At 39.4% G+C, this 26160-nt stretch overlaps 2 protein-coding genes across 2 annotated transcripts in view; both read right to left on the bottom strand.

The window, feature by feature from the left end:
- Positions 1-1858: 1858 nt before the first annotated feature.
- LOC309974817 (protein-lysine methyltransferase METTL21E) lies at positions 1859-18100 on the bottom strand (the record flags this gene model as incomplete). The annotated part of the gene is made up of 5 exons (XM_082859583.1): positions 1859-2262; positions 5051-5168; positions 6281-6447; positions 17019-17098; positions 18054-18100. 5 exons carry the CDS (start codon positions 18098-18100, stop codon positions 1859-1861), a joined length of 816 nt encoding a protein of 271 aa, XP_082715709.1.
- Positions 18101-21580: 3480 nt separating this feature from the next.
- Positions 21581-26160, bottom strand: part of ERCC5 (ERCC excision repair 5, endonuclease) — a 29286-nt gene continuing 24706 nt past the window's right edge. The window contains exons 13-15 of the mRNA XM_082859561.1: positions 25536-25738; positions 24307-24407; positions 21581-22617 (exon numbers count right to left, since the gene is read on the bottom strand). Coding sequence (XP_082715687.1) covers positions 22027-22617; positions 24307-24407; positions 25536-25738 — 895 coding nt within the window. The 3' untranslated portion in view covers positions 21581-22026. The remainder of the gene's footprint in view (positions 22618-24306; positions 24408-25535; positions 25739-26160) is intronic.

Raw genomic sequence — 26160 nt, 5'->3', positions numbered from 1 at the left:
AAAAATGGCCTGCACATCAAATGCCGCCTCCTGGCCTGCTTCCGGAGAACCCAGCCTGCCACGAAGGCCCCGTCCCGCCGCCGATACTGAAGCTTCCTAGCCTCCCCGCTCGCCCTGCCCCGAGCTCACTGGCCTCCGATGTTTCCTCCTGAGGACCGGTGGGCTCCAGCTTTAAGGTCCTGGCAGAGATGTTCCTTCTGCCTGGGACACACCTCCCCAGATACCTGCACTGCTGCTTCCTTCACCTCCTTCCAGCTTTGCTTAAATGTCACCTTCTAAATGAGCCTCCCTGACACCAGAGAAAAAGATTCTCATCTTCTGCTGATGCATTTGCTTACCTTTCCAGGTACTGATTTCACTTGAAAGAAATGACTTCACTCACTTACAAAAGAGTTGGAAAATTACTGTTTTAAATACATAAAGGCAGAGCAATGGTTAAAAACAAAACAAAACACGGGCTCTGGACTCAGACCTGGGCCTGAGTGCCTAGCACTGCCACTCTGCAGCTGTGTGGCTCCACCCCTGGTGGCCTCGGCTCCTTTACCTGTGCAGTGGGGATACTGATATTACATAGACTCTTAGAATGGTTGTGAGGATTAGTTGACTTTATGTACACAGCAGGCTGTGAAAACTATAAAGGGGCGTATAAATACTGGTAATTATTGAGAGATGACCCCAGGAACCGTGCATACCAAAAAACCCACTGAGAGTACATTTGCATCCTGGCTTAAGGTCAGAGTCCTAGGAAATAAACTGTTCAGCTCTGTTCAACCCTGAGTAGACTGAGAACTTCCAGCAAAGCAGAAAGGGCTGGGCAAGGACCACCCCGAGGGCACAGAGCCTGCCTAGCCAACATCACCGAGAACCCGGAAGAGTTACCAACCGCTAGTCTTCTTATGTGGTACAAAATCCTAATATTTTGCTCTTCTTGCACTGACTTTACTTACTTCAGACTTTATTCTAATCTCTAAGGTCCTTGTGAAAAAAAAAAAGCACATAGGATTTCAAATATCTAGGTCACTATATGTTTATCAGAAGAGCTTTAAACTTTAAAACCAGCCATATGTCTAGTTATTTGAGATTAGAGACTGAAATCTTTTCATGTGTATTTTTATACACATGGAAAGTTTTTATATTTATTTTTCTTTCTGTGATGCAGAATAACTGTACTTGGCCTAAAAATAAAACAATGGCTCCTCCAAAATCTCAACTGATTTTATGTTTTCTTCCATTCATTTTTCATTTACTGGAGTGAAATGTCCTTGCCTGTAACCTCGAATCCACCAGCTTGACTGATTTCAGAGGGTGTGCTGGAGACCCACCCTGCCAAGCAGAGAAGACAGACCACCAATAAGCTGGCACTAATGAAGCCACAATAATCTAACATTGACCATTACCTTCTCTGTCTGCCTAGTCAGATTTATTTGTAGAGCCCACTATAGTCCATTTCATTATTTCTAAAGAGAGAATCACATAAGCTTATGTTTAAAACATTTTAGACATACTATTATTAAAAACCATCATTCTACAGTTATACATTAACAATAATTGCACCATTTATTAAGATGATAATAATTATAAATAGTACTATAGAAAGATAAGGAAAGCAGACATTGTCCTAACCAATTACCACACAGAATGGCTTTGCCATCCTATACACCTGTGTGCTATATCTGGGAAAATCCCTGTCTGGGGCAAGGTGCGTGTGCGTGTGCGTGTGCGTGTGCGTGTGCGTGTGCGTGTGTGTGTGTGTGTCCCCCTTGGGAAAGTCAGCTATATCAGATCATCCAGGTTTTTTGTTAAAGCAATAATAATCACTAGAAATTGCCTTCCCTTTCCAAGTCCTCCTCTGAGGATATCATGCACTCCTCCAATTTTTCTTCATAGCTTTATACAACTTAATATTCAGGCTAGGGAAACTGGAAATCTCCTCCAGGTTAAACAACTCCTTAAATCTATCTACAAATTTATTTTCCTTCTCCAACCTGAATTTCATGACCCAGAGGATGACGGTGATTTCTTTGCACAGATGGTCAAAAGTAATGAGGAGTTCTTCCAGAAATGGATGAGCATAGACAACATCGGCCGCCAGGATGTAGTCAAAGTTGCTGGAAGCCTTGGGAAAGTTCTTGTCTAAAGCTACACCCCAGGAGAGCTCTTTAACCTGAGGCAAATGCTTACATTTCATTTTGGTGTTTTGGGAAATATTATATTGCAGGTTTCCAAGTAACTCAGGTAAATCTGTGGCAGTCACGTGTGCACCTGGGAAACAAAGGACAGTAGGAAAAGTAACCTTCATGGGATAAGGTAAAGCAATTAGGTTTCAAGCCACCATGCACTTTACAATTCTGCACAAATGCTAACCTCATGTCAAGGACTGGTCAGTACACACAGGAGGGAAATCCCTTCAAAATGGATGCTAAGGCACCTTTATGCCTCTCCTTACAAACAATTAGATTCCCCAGGCACTTCTGCACTCTGCTGCGTTTTTCTGTTCTCCTGGTTTTTTGTCTCTCTTGTTTTGTTATTGTTGCTGTTATTTTCTATTTATCTACTTAAAAAATCAAGAGAAAGGGAAATTCAAAGTATTTGGTACCCTCATTGGAACAATCAGATGTCACAATTGAAAGATGAAAGGGTTCTTCACTAAAAGAAGTCTGAGCCCCAGTCATGTGAGACCAAACGGGTGTATATAACACTGGGCATCGTTATCGTTGACCAGGAAGTGCTCAAGTGTGAGAAATGGAGGGAGGAGAGAAGACTTTTCAATGTCATTACATGGAAAGTATCAGGACACCCATGTTCATGCCCACATGTAGTGCTCATACAACCAAAGATCAGCTGGACCCCATTATAAGTCTTTTCAGCTGGACCCCATTATAAGTCTGTCTCTTCCCATTAAGAGATGTTAAAACCTAGCTACAACCCACATATAGTGCTCATACAACCAAAGATCATAGACACAGGACAGAATGCTCAGATGAAGAAGAGATAAACAATCCCCAAGGTAAAAGTGAATACTGGTGGTCATTGTCAGGAAGAAATCAGAAAGCAAAAACCAATAAAATTTGGCCCTTAAAGTGAACTTTGAGCAGTAGCAGAGCCTGAAAACAATGTGTAAATAAGCCTAGGATTGGCTGTTTCTACATCATCAGACATGAAAGAAGAAATGGAAGGGAAGTCTAGTTCAGCCCAGACTGGTTTACAGCCCATTCTTCACCCAAGATGGCAAGTTTCTCTGGCCACTGACTGTATTTTCTGGAACATATTAAAATGGGAGGAAAATAAGCATTTCATTGGTAGAATCACAGAGATATGAATCTCTACATTCTAGTGGGGTGGGTGGGTCTATCATTTTTCACAAATCTTTTTAAAATCCCAAGATAAGGAACGACCCCCTCTGTCCCCCGACCCTGCCCATAGGAATAGAATCTATCTGACTATTAAGATCTTTGTGTCTAGAGAGGTAAATATCATCACTGACTAAACAAAGTTTCCACCTTTTGATATTTGTTTCAAGTTATAGGAGCAGACCAAAAGGATCAAACCATAATTCAAAAAGACACATGCACCCCAATGTTCATTGCAGCACCATTTACAATAACCTAGGTGTCCACTGACAGATGAATGGATAAAGAAGATGTGGTACATATGTACAATGTAATATTACTCAGCCATAAAAAGGAATGAAACCGGGTCATTTGTAGAGATGTGAATGGACCTAGAGTCTGTCATACAGAGTGAAGTAAGCAAGAAAGGGAAAAACAAATATCGTATATTAACACGATGTATTATGTATGTGGAATCTAGAAAAACGGTACAGGTGAACCTGTACCGTTCCAGGGCAGGAATAGAGAAACAGACGTAGAGAACAGACATGTGGACACAGTGGGGAAGGGGAGGGTGGGATGAATTTGGGGATTAGGTTTGACATAAATACACTACCATGTGTAAAATAAATAGTGGGAACCTGCACTATAGCACAGGGAGCTCAGCTCAGTGCTCTGTGATGACCTAGATGGGTGGGATGCGGGGCAGGGAGGTCCAAGAGGGAGAAGATATATGTATACATAGAGCTGATTCACTTTGTTGTACAGCAGAAACTAACACACTGTAAAGCAATTATACTCCAATAAAAAAATATTTTTAAATTATGAATGAACAACTTCCCAAAACACAAATTCTGCTCTTAAATGAGGAAGGCTTCAGGAATAAATCCAATGTGCCTCTGACACTGTCCATACTAAATGGAATGGTGACTTTAGAAAGCAATATCAAGACAGAGCAATCTAAAAATTATATTTGGAGAGCACTTCAAGGGTCTTATATTTCCCCAGTGTTTAGAAAGTTGTAAACTGCTAAATCTTGAATTCCTCTCAAGATTTTAGAGTGGCAGGTGTGCACTTCTGAAGATGAAGGAAATCAGGACAGATGTGGGCAGCACACATCAGAGAAGGCAGCTAAATTAAGGCCATGAAATAGATAACAGGAACAAAAAAGACTGAACTGAAGCAGGCTCAGGCTTACATATAGACAATCACTTTTAGTTGGAAAAGAAGATGCTGGTGGAAGAACAAGGGATTGCAAAAGAAAAATGGAAATAACTGAGAAAATTGATGGACAAACGCCTAAACTCAGAAGCAGACGTGATTTCTCATACTCTTTCTCTATTCTAACAGATGCTTTTTCATAAAAGCATAGGACTTCAACACCCAAAAGGAATATACAAGTACATGGGAATGTTGAAATGGGGCTAAAATTTAAATAAAGATCGTCTGAGTCCGCATAGTCAGCTCTGCCTATGCCTAGTATTTCACACGTCCTCCAGCAGTCAGGACGCTGGGGTGCACATCCCAGTTAGCCAGGATAAAAATCCAGCTTCCCAGAAAACCAAATGGGTGACTTTAACATCAGTGTCCTGATAAAGCCCATTCAACAAATTAAGGGGTTAAAAATAGGCCTAGGTAATAGTAAACTGGATAGTAAAAGCAACTAATGATACAGGATCATGGAATTTGCTGATCCCACTCAATCAAAAACACCTGCTTACCAAGTAAACTTGCCACGATGGAGACTAACCCTGTTCCAGCTCCAATTTCAATCACATTTTTGTCAACCATGTTATACTGCTTTACATTTGTTTCCAGAAAATAGCATAGAACAAGGGCCTATGAAAATTCAAAAAAAAGAAAAAAGTAGTGCTTGGCAAGTAATCACAGAAAGTAAAATTAAACTCTATTAGATAAATACCCCACGAACGCTATGATACGTATGTGAGCCCATGTGAGTGCATGTGTGCATCCATACACATCACTACAGAAAATTATCCACAGAAGTACATCCTTCAATAGGTTCAACACTTAGGATAGGAAAAGTCCTTGGGGATTGTTGGGGAGAAAAGAGAACTAAGAATATAGAGTTCGGTTACTTAGGCTTGATTATCCTTAAAAGCAGCAACTTCTAATAATAACAGTCATTTTAAAGAAGTGTGTGGGGTTTCCCTGGTGGCGCAGTGGTTAAGAATCCGCCTGCCAATGCAGGGGACACAGGTTCAAGCCCTGGTCCGGGAAGATCCCACATGCCGCAGAACAAGTAAGCCCATGCGCCACAACTACTGAGCCTGCGCTCTAGAGCCCGTGAGCCACAACCACTGAGCCCGCGTGCCGCAACTACTGAAGCCCGCATGCCTAGAGCCCGTGCTCTGCAACAAGAGAAGCCACCACAATGAGAAGCCCATGCACGGCAACAAAGAGTAGCCCCCGCTCACCACAACTAGAGAAAGCCTGCGCACAGCAACGAAGACCCAATGCAGCCAAAAATAAATAAATTTATAAAAGAGGAAAAAAAAGAAGTGTGTGTTTGGGATTGAGGCAGACAGTGGGGGGAGGGGGTCTGCACCCTTCATAGGACAATTGATAAATAAGTGGTGGTCTTTTAGAATATTCTCCGTGTTGAGACTGAAATGGATTTCATTATAATTGGTTAACTCAAATGGAACCAGTTAAATGGGAAATTAAAATGTTTACTATTCTAAACTTCTGTGACTTATAGTCACAAAAAACTGAAGGTGTAAACAACACTCTTTATTAACGCTACAAATCAGAAATAGAATTCATTGGTAAAAGCATCTTCCCTATTTTGTGATTTCTAAATTTTAGTGTTGTTTGAGGTCACAAAAGAGAACCATGGAGCCTCCTTTCTCCTTCCAAACAGTATATAATAACGAACAACATTGGATGAGAACTCATTGAAATGCAGCAAACTTTGTATGAATTCATACCGATGGCCAAACAACAGCACCGTAACAATCCATGGCTTCAGTAATCCGAATCTCATGACCAACGAAATGAAATCCCTCCCAGGAGATGGCTGTTACTAAAGTTGGAACAAAACACCTCTGCATGATCTCTGCAACCACTTTCCTGTCATCATCGGCTTCTCTGTTCTCTGAAAGGAGGGGGAAAAAAAAACAACAAGGCAGTGGTTGTGGTACTAAACCATAGCGAAGGAGAACCTGATGGAGGTGCAGCATCTCTACTTATGCTAAGTTGCTTTTGAATAGGCACTGATTTTAGGTGCAACATAATAATAGTAAGGTCAGCTATTTGAAAATAACTCAACAGAAGCTAATATTTCATACATCAGGATAGCAACATCCTTCTGAATTTCACTGAGGTTGAAATCACCAATAGACATTTCTGAAATGCTATGTGAAATAAACAATAACTGATATACTTTTTAAAAAAGCAATGTATTTTAAAGACTACCAATCTATTCACAGAGCAAAAGAAAGATTGGTGATGGAATCTAAGATCTCAACTATTCGTACTGGCTACACAGTGCGATGCCAGTTATTTGAATAATGGAATAGTAGCAGATCTTTTATGACCTGCCTTTATCCAGACAAAAGACATTTGATACCACCCAACAATATACCCTTGTATTATTTTATTATTACTTATTTTATATTATTATTTGGTGACAACTCATGGCATCTTAACATCCACAATATCACGTATGTTTCATAAGCAACATCAACCACCAATTACTGAGCACATACTTCACAGGCCAGACCACGGTAAATATGTATATAATATTTCTCGTAATTTTTGCAACAACTTGTGAGGTAGGCATTATTATTTGCACTTTTACAGATAATGAAACTAAGACTCAGAGGGCTTTGTCAGCTTGACCAAGCTCATGCAAATTGTAAATGAAGGAGCCAAAATTTGAGCTCCTTTTTGGTTGCTCCAAAGCCCCTCTCTGCACTATTAAAAAGCTATGATATAATTTTTAAAAATCCAGTTGTCTCTAAGAATTCAGAAACTAGTTATGGGGCTTCCCTGGTGGCGCAGTGGTTGAGAGTCCGCCTGCCAATGCAGGGGACACGGGTTCTTGCCCCGGTCTGGGAAGATCCCACATGCCGCGGAGCGGCTAGGCCCGTGAGCCATGGCCGCTGAGCCAGCGCGTCCGGAGCCTGTGCTCCGCAAAGGGAGAGGCCCGCGTACCGCCAAAAAAAAAAACTAGTTATGGAGCAAGATACACATCTCTCTCTAAGCCTCCATTTCCCTGTTTGTAAAATGTGAAAGATAAAAGAACCTACATCAAATAGTGTTGGAAGATTTAAATGAGATGATGTATATAATGTGCTTAGCACTTTGTTACATAGAGTTCAATAAATTATTATAATTATTGTCATTGTAACTGTTATTATATTTTGGTCATGAAACTAAATGATAAAACAAGATCACCACATAAACAAAAATATTGGATTGTGTGGTACTTGATTGAAAATTCTATAGTTACTTGTAGAAGCAGTGAGTAGAATGGTGGTTGCCAGGGGCAGGGGGTGGGGGAAATGTGGAGATGTAGGTCAAAGGGTACAAAGTTTGTAAGATGAATAAGTGCTGGAGATCTAATGTACAGCACCATGACTACAGTTAATAATAATGTGCTGTATACTTGAAATTTGCTAAAAGAGTAGATCTTAAATGTTCTCTCACACACAAAAAAAAATTAAAGAAAATGGTAACAATGTGATGTGGAGTCTATGTATCTATACGTGGAGGATAAATTATAGATTAGAGGTATTTACCGCAGAATGGTGACATCACTGTGAACTGAGAAAGTAAGACTGTTACTCCAAAGAAGGGACTGGGAACTTTAAGATGAAGAGCCATCTTTGAACAGCCCTAGTTGGGGAATAATCCAGGAAACAGATGAGGTTATACATTAGAACACTCTGGCACATTTTCCCATGTCTTCCTCCTTTTCTAGTCCCTTACTAGCTTCTCCTTGCAAGACAGGAGAAGCCATTCATCTGATTAGCAGCTTAAAATGTGGATTGGACCACGGTTTTTCCTAGTGTGAGAGGTAGCTGTGCCTTAAAATGTCAGCCCTCACGTGCTGATACCCCCTTCCCACCTCCCTTCATGAGGTAGGCTGAGCTGGGCAAAGCCCTGCCTCAGAGAGAACTTAACCAATAAGAGTATCTAGGGCTGCAGTCCTTTATTTTCAAGTAGAATAGAATCATTGCTTACATCTAGATGACATGTTAAATGTCTGCCATTCTAAACATGTCTTTCAAAATTCTTGTACACACCTCAAGGCTGAAATTACATTCAGCAGTCCCAAATTCATACTTGCTGTTTTGAAATATTTTTTAGTACAAGATATAAAAGATGATATGAATAAATGGAGAGAGGCTCTATACACAAATGGGGTGACTTATACTATAAAAATGTCATATATATTCAATACAAAATCAATCATAATTCCAGTTAGCTTTTTTAAGAAACTTGATATACTCACTCCAAAACTTAAATGGAAGAATAAACATCCATAAAGAGTTAACTTTGTAAAAGAAGAATAAGAGGTAGGAGAATATCTGCCTTATTAGATATTTAGGTATACCACAAAGCCATAGTAACAAAAACAGTATGGTATTGTTGCAAGAGATAAATGGACCACTGGGCAAAATAGGGATCTCAGAGACAAACCCATGTAGATAGAGGGGGTGGGTTAGCTGCCACATTATATGGAGAAAAATAAAACTGGATCTCTATGTAAAATCTTTTATAAAGGCAGATTCCAGAGGGATTAAAGACCAAATGTAAGAGGAAAAAAAAATTTAATAGTATAAGATGATATCTTTGTGAAAGTAGGGAGGAGAGAACCTTCTTAAAATCTGCAATACCCAAAAGTGATGAATATTCTTATATCAAAAGTGAAGATTTCTATTCTGTGAATGAAGATTAAAAGTGTGGATGAGATTAAAAGATGACAGATGAGAAAAGATCTTCTACAATGTCTAAGACTGAAAAGAGATAATATCTCAAATATACAAGAAATCTGTATAACCTCCAAATTGACAAGGAGAAAGATAGTAACCACAATGAAAAATAAGCAAAGGAGATAAACTGGCAGATTACAGAAGACGAAACCAAAAAAGCCACAAAGCAACATGGAAATGTTCCAACTCAGATATAGACAAATTAAAACAAGGTATCTCTTATACTCATTAAACTAACAAAAATTAGAAGCTGGACAGTGCTGAGTGATAGGGGGCTTGTGGGAATGGCAGAACCTCAGGTACCACTGGTGAGAATACAGAATGTTGCAGTCATTCTGGAGAGCAATCTAAGGTATTTTGTTAATCTAAGGTATTTTGTAGGACATTTTGTATAATGTCCTACAATCCAGCAATCCTGCCCCCACCCCCAAATTTTTACACAAGTCCTTAAATGGATATGCATGAAAATATTTATCAAAGATACATATCAAACACACTAGAATGGTTGCCAGGAGGGAGGTGGAAAAGGAAAGGAAGTAGGAAATGCATAAAAGAATAGATGAATGGATGAATGAATGAATGAGACAAAATACAGAGAGATATACATACAACAGTGGGGCCTTTCTGAGATGATGAACATGCACCATGTAAGAAAGTGAAAGCCTCAAGAGACTTTCCAATTTCTCCACGGCACTGAGGCAAGAACGAGAGTGAGGGGTCTTGAGTCTCTGAGTCCTAAGGGAAGATGTAGTTGTCAAACTGTCCTATGAGCTCCAATAACATCATTTCCTAGCATTCGAGGAATATAGTGGAAAGATGGAGGTAAATTAAGTTTGCCCGTGTTGGAAAATTCCTTCAGTGGCCATAATCCAGCAGGGACATTCAGCCAAGATGATTTCCAGTCCTAAATTCTGTGATCCCTTCACAGAGCCCTGTCTAGGATCCAGACAGAACCAAGCATTCTCCAAAGGACTCTAATCTCACTGTGTGCCACAGAGGGGCCCCCCTCTACCACCCACTCTATCACCACCACAAACACTGACCTTTGGCAGAGATGCAGAGAAAACAAAGAGATGAAAAACGGATAGCCTTCAGCATGAGTCACCTCTTCTAATATATTTCACTATATTTCTCCTTAAACTACGGCATGTATTCACATTCACAGGAAGAGCTCTAAGAACCAAATAATATTGGTAATATGTTGTATTTGAACTTTAACTTTCACTTCACTAGATTCACTTGCCTTGCTAAGATGGGGCGTGGAGGGGCAGCTTTTGCTCTGGAAGTTCTTTAGGGAAAAGCAGAGAACATTAATTGCTTCCTTGACCTTTAGCTGAATGTGCCCTCTTGGGCCTCCTTGCAAACCCCTTGTAAATGCAGCACTTCTTTGACAAGTCACCTAACGTATCAGGGATTAATAGATGTTAGAGTACACTAAATCCCAGGAGCGTCTCCTAAAGTTCCAATCATTGTTCTAAAAACTTTGCCAGTGAATATCTACAGTTACCACACTGACATCTCCGACTTTGCACTTTCTTTTAAAGGTTAGTTGACCAGATCAGTGCTGCTGTCCCAACAACTACAGTGTAATAACAAATGATTCCTGTTTTTCCACTATCTTTCTAAATAAACAGAGCTAGTCATTTTTTTTTAAAGAATGACATCTTTACTTCTATATAGAAATGAGATTAAAAATATATATGTGAATATATTGCATAATCAAAAATGACTTACACCCCTCCAAAATAATCTTCCAAGAGATTTCATGAAACAACAGTAACCACTATTAATTGCACATACACTCTAAAAGAACACAATTCTATCCATCGTACATGGTCATTTGATATTAGTCATACACCTAGGATGACCACATATCCTTTAGAAAACATTATCAAGCTGAAGAAAATTTAACTGACAGTGTTTTAGTATTCTCTTTGGCATTTAAAGACTATGTAACTACCACTCATTCTGTAAGAAGAGACACTCATAAAAAATAGCATAATTTATAGCAGGAAACCAAAATATACTGAACTTGGCTACTTGAAATAATTTGTCTAGATGTAATACATTGGATTTTAAAAGCAAATGTACACACACGAACAATTATGTCCATCTTAAAACTTTGCTGTTTTTCAGCATTAACTTCTATTTAAAGATTTTGAGGTAAGAATTTTTTTTTGGCTGTGCCTTGCAGCTTGCAGGGTCTTAATTCCCCGACCAGGGATTGAACCCCGGCCCACTGCAGTGAAAGCACCGACTCCTAACCACCGGACCGCCAGGCAACTCCCTGAGGTAACAATTTTAACCGTAGTTATTCATTTAAATCAAAAGACAAGTTTAGTGTTTTAGCAATATCACCACCCATTTCAAGGTTGATGACAAGAACCATTGGACAGGAATCTAATGCAAAGAGCTGCACTATTACAAAGGTGTCCCTAATGTCACCTTGTTGTAATAACAGGGGGACATCTATGCTCCAAACATAATACACAAAGAGTGGGCCCCTCGAAGTGCATGCTTAGTTATTTGTTGATTATGGGATTGAATCTTGAGAAGGTTAATGAAAGAGTGGATATTCTTTGGTTTTTAGGTAAGATTTGAACAGCAACTTTCCCCAAAAATTAACAGCATTATCACACAACGGAATTCTGATTTACATTTCTGAAGAATAATTTTTCCATACATATTCTCTGCTTGTTATCTAGTACTTAGGCCTCAGGATAAATAACTAAAATGAGGAAATGTTACACAAAATGTTGGATTTGGTTTCCCGGTATAAAAATCAGAAAACTTCTGATATCTATACCATTAGATAAGAGCTATCTACTAGAATTTTAGAGTATTATTTTATTAATGAATTTAATACTGAACACAAATATTAAAACAGATTGTAAATAAAACATAATCAAGAAAGTATTACATTTATGTTGCTCTCTTAGGCTTATCTATTTTAATGCTTTTTTATACATAAAAAGGCTTAACACCATTTTCCTGCTATTAAATCTTTGCTGATAGCGAATAAAATCTACCAGGTGCTCTTGTTCTCCAGAGAATTAAAGGGGTTTCAAGCATGAAGTAAAAATTAGCAAGATTCTGCCCTTCACGATGATATTTTTCTTAAGAGGAAAATTCGACAGTGAATTGATTTCCAAGGCTGGATTGTAAGAAGCCTTCAAAAATAGAGGCTCTGTCTGTATTCTTCTCTTTTATACTTTTAAGGTCAATAACAGCAATAATAAATGGAAGGGTCAAATCACAGAAATAGATGAAAAGAAAAAAAATTCTTTAATAGCTATGACAAGTGAATTCAAGCTTCCATTTGAGGGCTGTCACAGAAACCTGTCTGTGAAATTTAAAGTAAAAACCCCTCAACGAAATGAAAGACACTGTCATTCAATCGAATCTTCTATTCAAAGATGAATGTCATGTGCTTCTTAGAAATACCTAGAGAATTTTTTTTAAAGATGTTAAAGATATTTTCAGATTAGTGAATGGTCACAGGTAAACCTGAAAGCTACAATTCTGAATGCCTCAGCAATGTCAAGGTCTCGGGCCCTTATGTTGAAACTAATTCTTGAGACATTTTCACAAATGTTTTTTGTCTGGATGTCCACGTACTTTCAAGAATAAAGAGAAGCTGTAACTTTCATCACGTGGCTCAAATGATGGCTACAATTACCAAAGAAAGAAAATTCATTTTTTTACTGACACTGCTCAGGATGCAAGTGGGAAAAAAACAGAACCAAATCTAGTTGTACTCAGAGCCTACTGCTGGGATCGTACCGGGGAGAGACAATTAAACAGACGCCAATGAAGTGTGATAAGTGGAATAAAAGAAATATTTCTGAGGTGCTATGGGAAGCACCGCTGCTTGGTCAAATCAGGAGAAGCATCCTCAAGGAGGAGACATTTGAGTTGAGGTGGAGGGAAGGGGAAGGCTGCCAGGCGGAGAAGGAAGGAAGCAAGGTCAAGGGAGACACAACACTGCCAGAGTGTGGAGGCCAGCTTGAGAGCCTGGAAGGACCGGGGAGCTGGTGTACAACCTGGTGCAGAAAATAAGCCTGAAGAAAGGCTGGGATCAGACCTGTGGGCAATGTTGACCTTTCTTCTACAAGGTGAACAGGAGCCAATAAAAATCATTAGGACAAGAACTGACACAATCAAAATTGGTATTTGAGAATCGACTTCTGGCAGCAGCAGCTGAGGCTACGTTAGAAGCTAATGGGAAGACGTAATAATCTAGACAAAAGATGCAAGAGCCTGAAATGAGGCAGCAGCCCTGGGTCTGGGAGCCAGGCGTGAATTTGTGAGTTCTTGAGGCAGTGACAGACGCCCTGTCGAGGGCAATAAGTGACGTTCAAACTTGACATTCTGCCCTGAGTTTTGAAGATATCTGAGGCAGATAATCATGTTTGAGTTATTTTTATTCAATACGTGGAACATTTATTAGTCTTATCTAGCAGATACTTATTCAGGTTCTTTTTAAACATGTAAAACATGTCGATGGATGATTTTCACATTAATAATTATGCGGCTATAGTACTCCAACTAGTATATTAATATATTAACTCAAGACTCTAGTTTGGTATGTTTCTTAAGCAGCAATAGAATTACTCAAACTTCCTTCTTCCTCTATTGAGGCAACGTTGCTTATAAAGGCCATATTTTCCATTAATCCAACTCTGTAAAGATTTATGAAGATCCTTGTGAAAGACTTAGTGCTATCCCTAAGTAATACATTGTACCTGGTCCTGAAAAGAGTCAACTGACTAGTGGCTAGAAATACAAGCTCATCCCTAATGAGCAGATTTTAAGTCCAGCCATTAGGCCTCAGTTATAGCTAATTCATTCGTTCCCTCATTTACTGAGTACATGGGCACTGTGAATACAAAGATAGAGCAACATATAAGTGGTCGAATAGAGACTTAAGTAGTTAACTCAAAAACAGAAAGAGAAAGCTCCATGCCTCAGAGAGCTCAGCAAAGAATGACCTGAGACTTGATGACTATGGGTTTGTAAGTCAGATAAGAGAAGGCAAGATACGCCGTACATAGGCATCTACATGTGCAGAAGCCCACTGGCAAAAGACTCTTGACCAATTTTCCAATTTAGGAAACTCTGAGAACTTGAATATAGGATAAGTGGTGGTCATAGCATGAGATAAAACACTGTGTGCCATGCTAAGAAGTCTCGATTTTATCCTATAGGAAACACTGAGGCACTGAAGAATTTTAGGGAGGAGGAGAATGTGACAAGATGTTAATTTTTAAAAAGATCATGTATCTGTGGATAAAGAAAGGGAGCCAGCCCAGGGATGGGGAGGCCAGTTAGAAGGCAGTTACAACAGTCAAGAGAAGAAATAAGCAAGATGCTGCTGCAAACAGGGCGTGAGGGGTAGAGAAACATATTAGGAGGTAAAGATCAACGGGATGTGATGGTGACGGGTGTGGGGAAAGGGGAAAGACTGGCATGATTCCAGGTTTCGGGATAGCCGGAGAAATGATGTTGCCATAAACTGAGACAGAAAATACAGGCGGAGGGGCAAATCTGCAAAAGCAAAATTATTTTTTAATGCATCTGGATCCGCCATCTGGCACGCTGGCTACAGAGGTGTGCTGCTTGGATTAAGAGAACGTGCTGCAGCAGGTTCACCTGGCTCCTCGGAGGCCAGGCTTCCCCCGGGCTGCCTCTAAGCCGGCCCCTCTCCCGCTGCAGAGGACGCTCGTCCAGGGGGCAGCTCTGTGGGGTGACTCCCTGTGGGCCTGCCCAAGACTTTCTCAGAGCTGTGATGCGGCCTCTGCTCACCTGGACCTGCAGTGATGCGAAGGCTCTCCCGGCCTTCTTCTGCTCCTTCCTCCTTTACCCTCCACAGACATTTCCTCCAATAAATCTCGCGCATGTTAAATCCCATTCTGGCATCTGCTTCCTGAAGGAACCGAACTAACACAAGGCAGAATGGAGGACGTCAAGTAAGCAGCTGGAAGGACAGATCTGGGAGTCACTGTGCATGGGAATCACTGCGCCTCTGGTTAGTACGAACCTGTTCCAAGGCTGCAGACCCTGAGGAGTGTTCTTTATAACACACTGCTACTTGTGCTAACCGCCGGAGAGCCGCCGTTGGCAAGAGTAGGCAACCTAAGAGATTCGGAATAGTTAACGTGGATGAGGTTTTAGACGGTTTAGATTATAATGCAACATTAGAAACCATAGACAGAGGAATTTTTAGCATCCACTACAGTCCTAACTTTAATCTGTGCATAACTAAGTGACATCCTATAATTCTTTGGATCTTCAGGCCAGTGTTGAAATCCAAGAACTGGGCTGTGGGTTTGCTCCATCCTTTCCAAGCACAAGATGACTAAGTATAAACAGTTAGGACAGGAAAAGTCACTACCCTACAGTACTTGAGAACTGAGTGTTCTACTGGTTAGTGGGAGCCTTTCCAACAAAATGCAATCTGACTCTGTCCCAGTGGCACACACTTCATCCCCTTAGCACTGTGCCTATGAATGTATTTTTAAAGCTTCAGCTGACACTGTAGGTGATTATGGGCTGCGTCTGTTCATGTTGTAAACTATTTTCTTGTTAATTCTGTCTCCACCTTACCTTGAACTTCTTCCATAGCCTTTGTAATTTGCCAAATTATCATATGCAAAGTTGAAAGCAAGCATTATGGTAATGATAATGATGACATTTTATTCATAAACTGCAGAGAAACTGCATCTTCATTCAAATCATCTAAATGGCTGGATTCTCTAAGTGATTATGACTTTAAATGTTTAGATTTGCAAAAATTACTACAGCAAAACCATACATGTTTAAGCCACATAGGCTGCCAACACTGGGCATACACCCAGCTCTCTTGGCCTAAAGACATGCTCACCTAGGTAGAGGCCATCTGGTATGCCTAAAAAAGGCGAAGAAAACAGGACTCTAGTCCTTAGAAAATATCCACAGTGTAAAGGAGAAAGAGAAAGAAGCCAGGACAATTAAATTTGTACTACAACTGTTCTACAAAACCATGGTAATAATTCTTCTAGTCTATGTCAAGAGCATATGTCTGCACTTTTTATCTCAAGACAGTGGGGATAGTTGTATTATGTAATCTATGCAAAGTCATACTTGATATTTAGGATGATGTAAAAAACAGTGGGTCAATTCCAAATAATTCCACTGGTGGTAGAATTCAACCTTAAATTCTCCTTACCACAAGAGGTCAAAATACATTATTATTTGCCTCTAATGAATACATCAGAGGGACCATAAGCACAGTCTAGAAATATTTTATAGTCTAAAATAATTTTTCATGGAAGCATTTGTAAAAAACCTTTAGTTTTACATAAAACTATTTTATCTCTCTTGCAATCTTCCTATCTGAAAAGAAATAACCACAAAATCACAATCATATATTTAGTGTACAGCACTTGTATTCCACTTTTCCAGATTAAAAAAAAAAAACTCTAAATACCTAGCAAGTCTATATATTTGATTTATTATCTGTCAAAATTATCTCTAACATATCATCAGGCCCACAGGTATAGCAGGGGACATTAAACATTATTAGAGTTAGTTACAGGTTAGCAAACACAAGCCAAGATATAATATGCAATTGATAAAAGTCCTAGCTCTCTTTATGACATCAGCGAACACTGCAAAGGTAAACATTTACATTCTGTTGTCTTCTTAGAATTGGCCAAATTACATAAAGAAACATAAAATAATTTACCTTTTTGAGCTCTGAGATCCATTAAGCGATGAACTAAGGGATGGCTATATATTGATGCTTTCTTGATCATTTCTTGAAAACTAGGCAAATAATACATTAAAATATCAAATGGTAATAATTCAAAATGTGTGTTAAGTGCTTTCATATTTACCTAATAAAGTTTAACATCAGATACAGCAGAGAAAATTATATTAAAATATCTTATTAATAAATCATGATTTTAAAAAGAGTACACTGAAATGCAATCTATCTAGTACAACCAAAATTCAGGGTCAGAAATTTTAGAAGCTCCTGGAAAAAGAAAACATGTTCTTCACCAGAGACCACCTCAGTTATCATGAAGCAAGGCATCATCTTTATACTGACTAGTCAGAGAGCGATCCTAAAACTTAAGAGGTGATTAAAACATTGGGAAAGAATGGGTTTCATTCAGTGTAGTGAAAACCATAGCATTAATCTAAAACAAAGCTTCCCACATAGTAATAGATGCAGAGTCGCTCTCATCCGTGGTCATCAGCATGTACCCAGGGGCAAAGAGCCCAACCACCAGGTGGTTTTTTTTAAGTAGCTTCTTCTTTAAAAAGAAATCCATACAATCTCAGCAAACACATTTAAAATTAAAGAAATTCAAGTATTTTATGCCTCTCAAGCAGAGGATATCATGTGAATAAGCTTAAACAAGCTGTAATTCCAACTTTGGAAAACAACAATTTGATGTTCTAGGTATCAGGTTTTGAATCATTTAATAATCACTGTACTACCATGAACTTATATTCATTCCTTTCTTCTAAGGCTCCCAAAACACATTTCATAATCAACACGTTTTTCTTTACAATATGCTCAGTAAATTAGGAGACAAATTATTTTCCCTACAGTTTACAAACTAGAAAAATCAAAGGTTACATGGCTAAACAGTAGCCCAAGTGGTCACCCATTTTGTTCCCAATTTAGTTTCTCTTCCATTAAAGAAAGCAGTCTTTATGACACGTGCCTACCTGAAGGTCAACATTTATTAAATGTTAAGTCTGGACATACCTATATATATGAGTTAGCTGAGTTTCTAGACGGTTAAAAAGTATCATCCACAACTTTTGCTTTGCTGATGAGACCTCTGATGGTGCCTGAAAGGCGAGCACCAAAGCACGCAGTTTACTACTGTACACACTGGCAGCGAGTCCTCACAGAGAACTAATCCTGACAGCTGCAGCTTCACAGCCTCTGATCATACAGCAGTGAGGCTGGAACGCCCATAAATAAGGGGGTTGAAAAATATAAGTAGGCACATTCCACGTGAGTGTCTCGTGAACAGAGCAAGAGCCAACAGGTAAGTAAAAACATCCCTGCAAGTGAGTGAAGGCTATCAGGGCAAAGCGATTATTTTTAACTTTGATGCCAGGAGTTATTTAAGAGTCCACAGCTATGACGTCCTGTGAAACGGAGGCCATGTGTTTTTCAGGTCACCTGTCTGGGTACAAACACTATTTTTAGAATCAGACAACCACACCAGAATGTTTGAGAGTGTGTGTGCAGCAGTGATCTGGACGCAGGAATTATATTTCCACAGTTCCTTCCTACTCAGAGTGAATAGGAAGGCTGAGGGTGTATGTCGCCTGTGCACCTGCTCATGTGCATTTAGGGCTGCATCTGAGAGTACAAATTAATTCCCCCGATCACTGAAAATAGCCTGAATAAGAAGTTATTACAGGTAATGAAATCGAGCAATATTGTAAAGTTAAACTTAGGAGTGTGGGTACAGCTTCTAAGAAATACTTCACATACCAAGATGGACGGAGGTCACGTTAATGTATCGGACAGGACTAGTGGTCTGGGAGCCTGATTTTAGTCATTCCTGTCCATAATTAGTCTGTGATTTTTAGGCATTGACTCAGTGTGTTTCTTGGCTTCCTCATCTATAAAGCAGAGACATAAAAAGTACATAATATCTATTTGTGAAATGAATATGGTAGGTAAAAAACATCCTGGAAACTGCAAAATCCTAAATGATGAAAACAATTATTCATAGGCAGCTAATTCTGGGCAGAGGACACACGCCCTTTTTTGGGTCTTTTTAAAACAAGAATTAAGAATTATTTGGAACATAAAAACCACCTGTCTTCTCCCACAAGTTATTTAAAAGATCAAGAAACCTCAGTGCTGGATTCCCTAAGAAGCAGAATATCTAAATGAATCATCTAAACCGACATGATGACAATGATTATTTGTTTCATTGAACAGTTAAAAAGAAGTACACAGAGACTTCTGCCTCCCAGTATAACTAGAAAAGCACATTTTACACACACACACACACACACACACACACACACACACACACACACACACACACACACACACACACCTGTTAGAAGGCATCAGACAGCTTCCAAGGCAGCCAAGAATTCCATGCTTTTGCTGATTATTGGTGTAAAGGGGCTGAGAAGCCCAAGAGAGGAACACAAGATAGGACACCAGCAGAGCTTTAGCTAGGGAGACAAGTGAACTGGGGAGACAAGGGAATAGTGTTTGGAGCTGGCGAGGCTGCCAGGAATTGGGAGCCCAAGATCCCAGAAAGAAGGGACAGAGAAGTAAGCCTGACACTCAGCACTGACTTTTCATTCAAGGTATTTGCACAGTAAGATGTTTAGGGCAAGATGCTAATTTTCCAAGCATAATGTGGCTAAAAACAGAGCAAAGCTCAAAAGACGAGAGAAACACCCCAGCAGACAGTTAGTATCCCTGGAAAACTACTTTTTAGGAATGGGAGGAAACTAGGAGATGGAGTCTTACAAAGACTAGCCTTGCATCCACTCGGTCCTGATTGAAGTAAAATAACGTTCCCCTCTGCTGCCTGCCAGAATACCTTCTGGAATCCTCTCCAGAGGAAGATGCACAAGATCCACAATCTTCTACACGTAACGTCCAGCATTCATTCAAAGTTTACTAGTCAACTACTAGGAAACAAACCCACACGTAACCCAGATATTGGAGCTTTTTGACACAGACTTTAAAGTAATTGTGATTAAGATATTATAAAAAATAGATGACAAGAATTACACCAGAGAACTGGAATCTACAAGTCAAATAGAACTGAAAATAGAATAAATGAAATGAAGAGCTCCACAGATGAGTATAACAACAAATATAAAGAAAGCAAAAGAAAAGATTAATAAGCTGAAAGATAATTTTATAGAAAAAGTATATGATGGTCACCATCCTAAGTAAGTTACAGGTGTCCCACTTACTTTGAATAATGATAAATTTGCTTTGCTACTGTTTGTCTTTAACAGGCAGCCTATTTTCTAGGTAATATAAGCACCCTGAATTTTGAATTAGAAGATTAGAGTTCAGGTCACAATTGTTTCCTACTAGTTGGGTGAATTTGGTAAAGTCAGTTAACATCTGTAAACTTGTTTCTTCCCTTGTAAAAGGATATACCTTGGTTGCAGGGTTAAGAGGAAAAAAAGGTATAGTATCAAACAGTTCTGTAAATACTGTATTTATGGCATAAGCTACTAATGATTTTTTTCCAGACTTCTATCTTTATTAGCGTACAGACGAGTAAACAGGCTTTTTTGCAAACATATCTAGGTCTTCTATTAATGGATCCGAATATCTATTTTTCCTCTCTTTCTGGATACACAGTCCATGTAGAGATTACTTTTCTGAGTGCTCCTAGTATATGGTCAGTTCAGTTCAACAGGATGGGAGCTGAAATGATTTTTCTAGTCACCCTTAACATAAGACATTCGGCTCACCCAAGGACTCTGGTTCTTTCCTCTTCCAGCAGGTTGAAACGCAGATGTAGCCGTGACCCGGTATAGACCACTGAAGCAGTACAGCAGTCTAGGGGATGGCTGAACCTGGGACCCTGAATGACATCAAGGTGCACAACTGCCTTACCAGCTCAGACTGGCCAGACTGTTGACTGAGAGGTAACATTCCAGCGTTTAGGCCACTGCATGTGAACATCTCTTTGCTACAGCAGCTTAGCCTTCACCCCAGCTACTGCAGTGCAGGACAAATGTCAATCACCTATGAAAGGCAACAAAATTAAATTTTAGAAAAACTACTGCTTTTCTACCTACAAACACATATGCAGAAAACTCCCAATTATAAGTAGCCTTGAGAAATGAGAATAACAAGAAAAAGTTAATGTCTCTCTCCCCAACCCTTCCCCAAAAGCGTTCTGCTTTAAATACCTCCAGAGAAAAGAAGCATTAAGAAAAGACTTGAGTTTATGTGGAAGTCAGTGTTGATTTTAGTAGAAAGCTGTCAGAGAAGACCGAAGCAGAAGACATTTCAAATTAGGAAGGAATAAATAACGAGCAAAGAAAAGCAGCAGCTGTAGTCCAAGTATTTGAGAAGTTGGACTGAAATGTAAATATAAATGAATATAAATATATTTATATAAATAAGATGAATATAAATATATTTTCTTCTCGTCTAGGTCGGAAAGTCAGAGGAAACGCACATTGAGTGAGTACTGATCAACAGAAATCCTTTTTCCCTTTTTAATGTTGTCAGAAAGCATCAGATGTTGTATAATAATAGAAACATGAGGCTTCCCTGGTGGCGCAGTGGTTGAGAGTCTGCCTGCCAATGCAGGGGACGCGGGTTCGTGCCCCGGTCCGGGAGGATCCCACATGCCACAGAGCAGCTGGGCCCATGAGCCGCGATCGCTGAGCCTGCGCGTCCGGAGCCTGTGCTCCGCAAGGGGAGAGGCCACAGCACTGAGAGTCCCGCGTACCGCAAAAAAAATAAAAATAATAATAATAATAGAAACATGAACAGACAAAGCCTGTAAATACAAGGAAATATTCAATGAAGTGGAAAACACTAGAAAAAGGTAATATATTTAAAAATAAATGTCGAGTTTAACGTCCACATTTTTAAAAACCACACAACAAAGACTGTGCAAATACTCTGAATTTTATTATTTCCTCACAACAAATTCATGACGAAATGTTAAGCTGTACCCAGTTAGAGAGAATACATGTGTATTTAGTTGTCTTTAGATTTTCCTCTTCCTTCCTCTCGTACTTCTCCGTTTCCCCTTTTTCTTCCCAAACACAGACCTGGCGGTCACCAGGACGGGCTCTGCCTTCTCTCCGTCATCATCGCTGGAGCTGCCTGTGGTGGCACCTCCGTCTCTCCTGGGAGCAGGCTGCACTGTGCTCTGTGCATCTGAAGAGCTGACTTTTGACTCTACAGCTGCTTTTCCCCTTTGCATGTTCGCTACAGGGAAATATTCCTCATCCTCACTTGAAGAGGCATCAGATGACTGCGAGAGGTAGGCCTCCCCCAAAAACCCACCACATTCATGCCCCCATTTAGAATCTGAAAGCCTCTTTCTTTTCGGGCTGGATGACTCTTTCCATCTATTTGTTGTGCCTCTCTTCTGGGTTTTTCCTTCTGCCTTATCGAGGAACTCAGAGTCTTTCTCCATGGCAACAGAAACTGCTTCTATTTCACTGGCTGCTTCTTCTCTTTCTTTTCTCAGCATACATGTCACAGCTCTGTTAAGTCTCTGGCTCTTAATACCCTTAGCCTCCTGTTTCTCCTGTTGAGCTAATCTAAAGAAAGAATCAATTCGGAGCTGCGTCTAAAAAAATGAAATAAAATAATAATAACTCAGACAAGTAAGTAAACTTTCTAAAGCAAATCAAAGAAATCCACCCTGATTACTGGCATTGGATGACTCTTTCAGAAAATACTAATTCATTCTCTCTCAAAAGCCGAGCTCCCCCAAATGAATGACTGGCAGCAAATTTTACTTTCAAGATCGTACTTAAAGCAGTACATGTACCACCTCCGTCAACTAAGCCCTCCGCCCACATACCAAGTAGGAAATCCCTTCCTCGGCATTGAAAGAGAGTTAAATATTTTTCAGGGGCCAAATATATCATCTTCTTTTAGAGCAACACAACTTCATGGGGTCTGTTTCTAAATTCTACTCTTCCCTTCTTTTAAAAACATTGTCATCATATGATACCTTCAGGAAGAAACTTCACAGTATTATATATTAGGAGTCGTAAGAAATATTCTTGACTTCTGTTCAGCAAATCCACTTTCAGGAAGACATTCTTTAAAAATAGTTACATTTGAGAAAAGTCACATGCCTGATGTTCATCACAGCATTACATATGAAAACCTGAAAATTCAAGGTCTACTAAGTGAAGTGAACCAAGTTACATCTCTGACAAAATGTAATCTGGCCATCTGAAACAATGAAGGCCATGCAATACACAGAAAAAAAACTTACCTTCACCAGTGAATGGGGGCTTTATTTATAACAAATTGCACTTATGTCTGATAATAAATATATGTGGGAAGGAGGGGAAAAATAAGAGAAAATGGACGTAAATGTTAACATCCATATTAGAGGAAGCAAACAATGAGTTAATTCATTTTTTTCACTTTCTAATTTTGGGGAAATAAACTTATATTAACGTCTACAATGAAAAGGGAGAATAGTATTACCACAAAACTTATCTGAAATTAAGGAGTAATCAGTCACTATGCCAACTAGCTTTCCTGGTCGGTGGGTGTACAATGTTTCCAATACAGAAAGTCGTCAAACAACGCGAAAGTTTCTGGAAAGGTGGTCTACCTCAGTTTTTTGTTTGTTTGTTTGTTTTTCCAAAATTAACCCAATCTAATGGAAAAGGATTTAACTTGAACATGTATCTTGCAGGATCTGGTCTGAATTCCACTGAATGGTTTCCCTGTATGTATGTTTTGTGGGCTGCCTCTGGGGTGGGAGGAGGTCTCTATGTGGGCAGGAACACACTCAGGGATAAAGCGAGATGCTGTTACCTACCTAAGGGAACTGAGGGTCATCTCTCCTGCCAGTACGCTATTACTGAATTAGTACCTTTGATGATTCATTTACAGAATTTAAGAATATTAGTACTTGAAGACACTTAATAATCAGAACTGCTTTGGACTGGGCACTTCTTAAACTTTTTAAAAATGAAAATAGCTCTAAAAGGGTAAAATATTTAACCATAAACACCTTAGTACGCAATCCATTATTAGATTGTTTTTCTCGAAGTCAGAGTGAATACAAAAGGATATCAAAGTTCAGCCCTAAGAGTGAAAGTGGAAAATGAAGACAAAGTCCAGCTTTCCCGTTTTCTGTTTTCCTCTGTTCTCTTACTGAAGTACAATAATTTTTAAATGTATGTTACGTGCTCTAAAATAAAAGTAACTAGTCTTTAACAGCTGGCCCTCACAGCCTTCCTAACTTTACTCTCTATCCTGAACTTAGGAAAAGAGCTGCCATGATTACCTGCTGGACATTCAGTTGCTTTAATACAGGAAAGAGAAATTCATCTGTCTTCGTCCTGTTCCAGCCAAAATACCGCTGACAAAATATGCAGGCAGTTAAGACTCATACATGTTTTTAAAGACATTTAAACAAGTGATAAATAAAAAGGTCCAAAGAAGCCACCCTTGATTCCATTCCCCATGTCTCCAAAGATTTTCTTATTTATAAAGATTAAAATGATAAAAGAAAAGAATAACAAAGCAAATTATTCCAACATAATCATCTGGCACGATGTTCTTATAAATATCCTCTAAGATAAAAGATATTCAACTCTCATTTTAGGACATCAAAGACTCATGACTATGAAAAAAGGTTAATCTAGAATAAAAACAAATTTCTGATATCACATATATTTCTTTTTTCTTTGAGAAAAGATGTAGTTAGAGTAATACTATGGCAAACTTTTAAACATCTATCCAAATGATTATTTAAATATGCAGAAAGGAACAGTAATAGAAAGAATAAAACTAATAATCTTTTCTATTCTTTCAGAATGAATACTTAAGTATGTAGTGAATCTACGAATGCTTATCACTACTTACTTGAAATAAAGATTCTCTTTAAAACTAAAAAGATGATTCACAGTAACTAAAACATGGAAGCAACTCAAGTGTCCATCAACAGATGAATGGATAAGCAAAATACGACATTACATACAATGGAACAGTATTCAGCCTTAAAAAGGAAGGAAATTCTGACACATGCTACAACTTGGATGAAACATTATGCTAAGTGAAGTAAGCCAGTCACAAAAAGACCTAAACTGTATGGTTCCACTTATATGAGGAACATAGTCAGAGTAGTCAACATCACAGGGACAGAAAGTAGAATGGTGGTGGCCAGGGGCTGGGGGAGGGGAACGGGGGAGTTAGTGTTTAACAGGGATAGAGTTTCAGTTTCACAAGATGAAAAGAATATGGGGATGAATGGTGGTGACAGTGACACAACAATGTGAATGTATTTAATAACCACTGAATGGTATGTTTAAAATGGTTCAGATGGTAAATCGTATGTTATGTGTATTTTACCACAAAAAAAAAAAAATTGAGGAGAGAGAGAAAGGAACAGAAAGGAGCATCTTAGCTCACGGAATATTTAAAAAAAAACTGATCCAAGTTCATGTCCCGTAAGTTTTATACCAAAACACATATTTGACTTGATATTCCTGAGGTTTGAGGAAGGGAAAGGATATTCTCTAATCTTCTCGAGATCAGGTTTGCCCCACAGAAACGACCCCTTGGACTCATCCACCACAGGCTTGAGGTAAGCGTCTGCCACGGCCGGGTTAGGGAAGCCAGGCGTGAGCTGCAACTTGCGTAACTTTTTTTTCACTTTGGTGTCATAAGGATTAGGTCTTATCTTCTTATTCTTTTGAGCTCCATGCCACCACTCGCTACAAGGCAAAGGAAACAAACCTTTGTGAAGCAGTAAGACCTTATGGCAGATGCACCGCAGACAAAGGGCTAAACGTAAAGTTCAGAGACGTAAACTCAAGTCCCACCCAACTCCAGAACAAAGCCTATGACTTACAGAATGACAATGGTGTCTTTCTCGTGTGATTAACACAGTATACAATGAGGCAATCACTGACTGACCCCTTCCTCTGGGCTTGGCACTGTGTTAACTGTTCTACAGGCCCCATCATCACACGAGCACAGTCCTGCCACTGTCCTCACCTCACAGACAAGGAAACTGGACTCAAACAGAAGCCACTTGCTCAAGATTTCACAGCTGGGACTGGTACAATCTCCCTCCAGAGCCCACACTCATAGAAAAGTCACAGTTCCTCTCCTTCCCAGTGGTAAAATGAAGTAA

Source organism: Leucopleurus acutus, assembly GCF_964270905.1.
Source record: "Leucopleurus acutus genome assembly, chromosome: 18".
Lineage (NCBI taxonomy): Eukaryota > Metazoa > Chordata > Mammalia > Artiodactyla > Delphinidae > Leucopleurus > Leucopleurus acutus.
The sequence above is the reverse complement of the archived record's forward strand: the minus strand, read 5'-3'. Positions and strand labels throughout refer to the sequence as shown.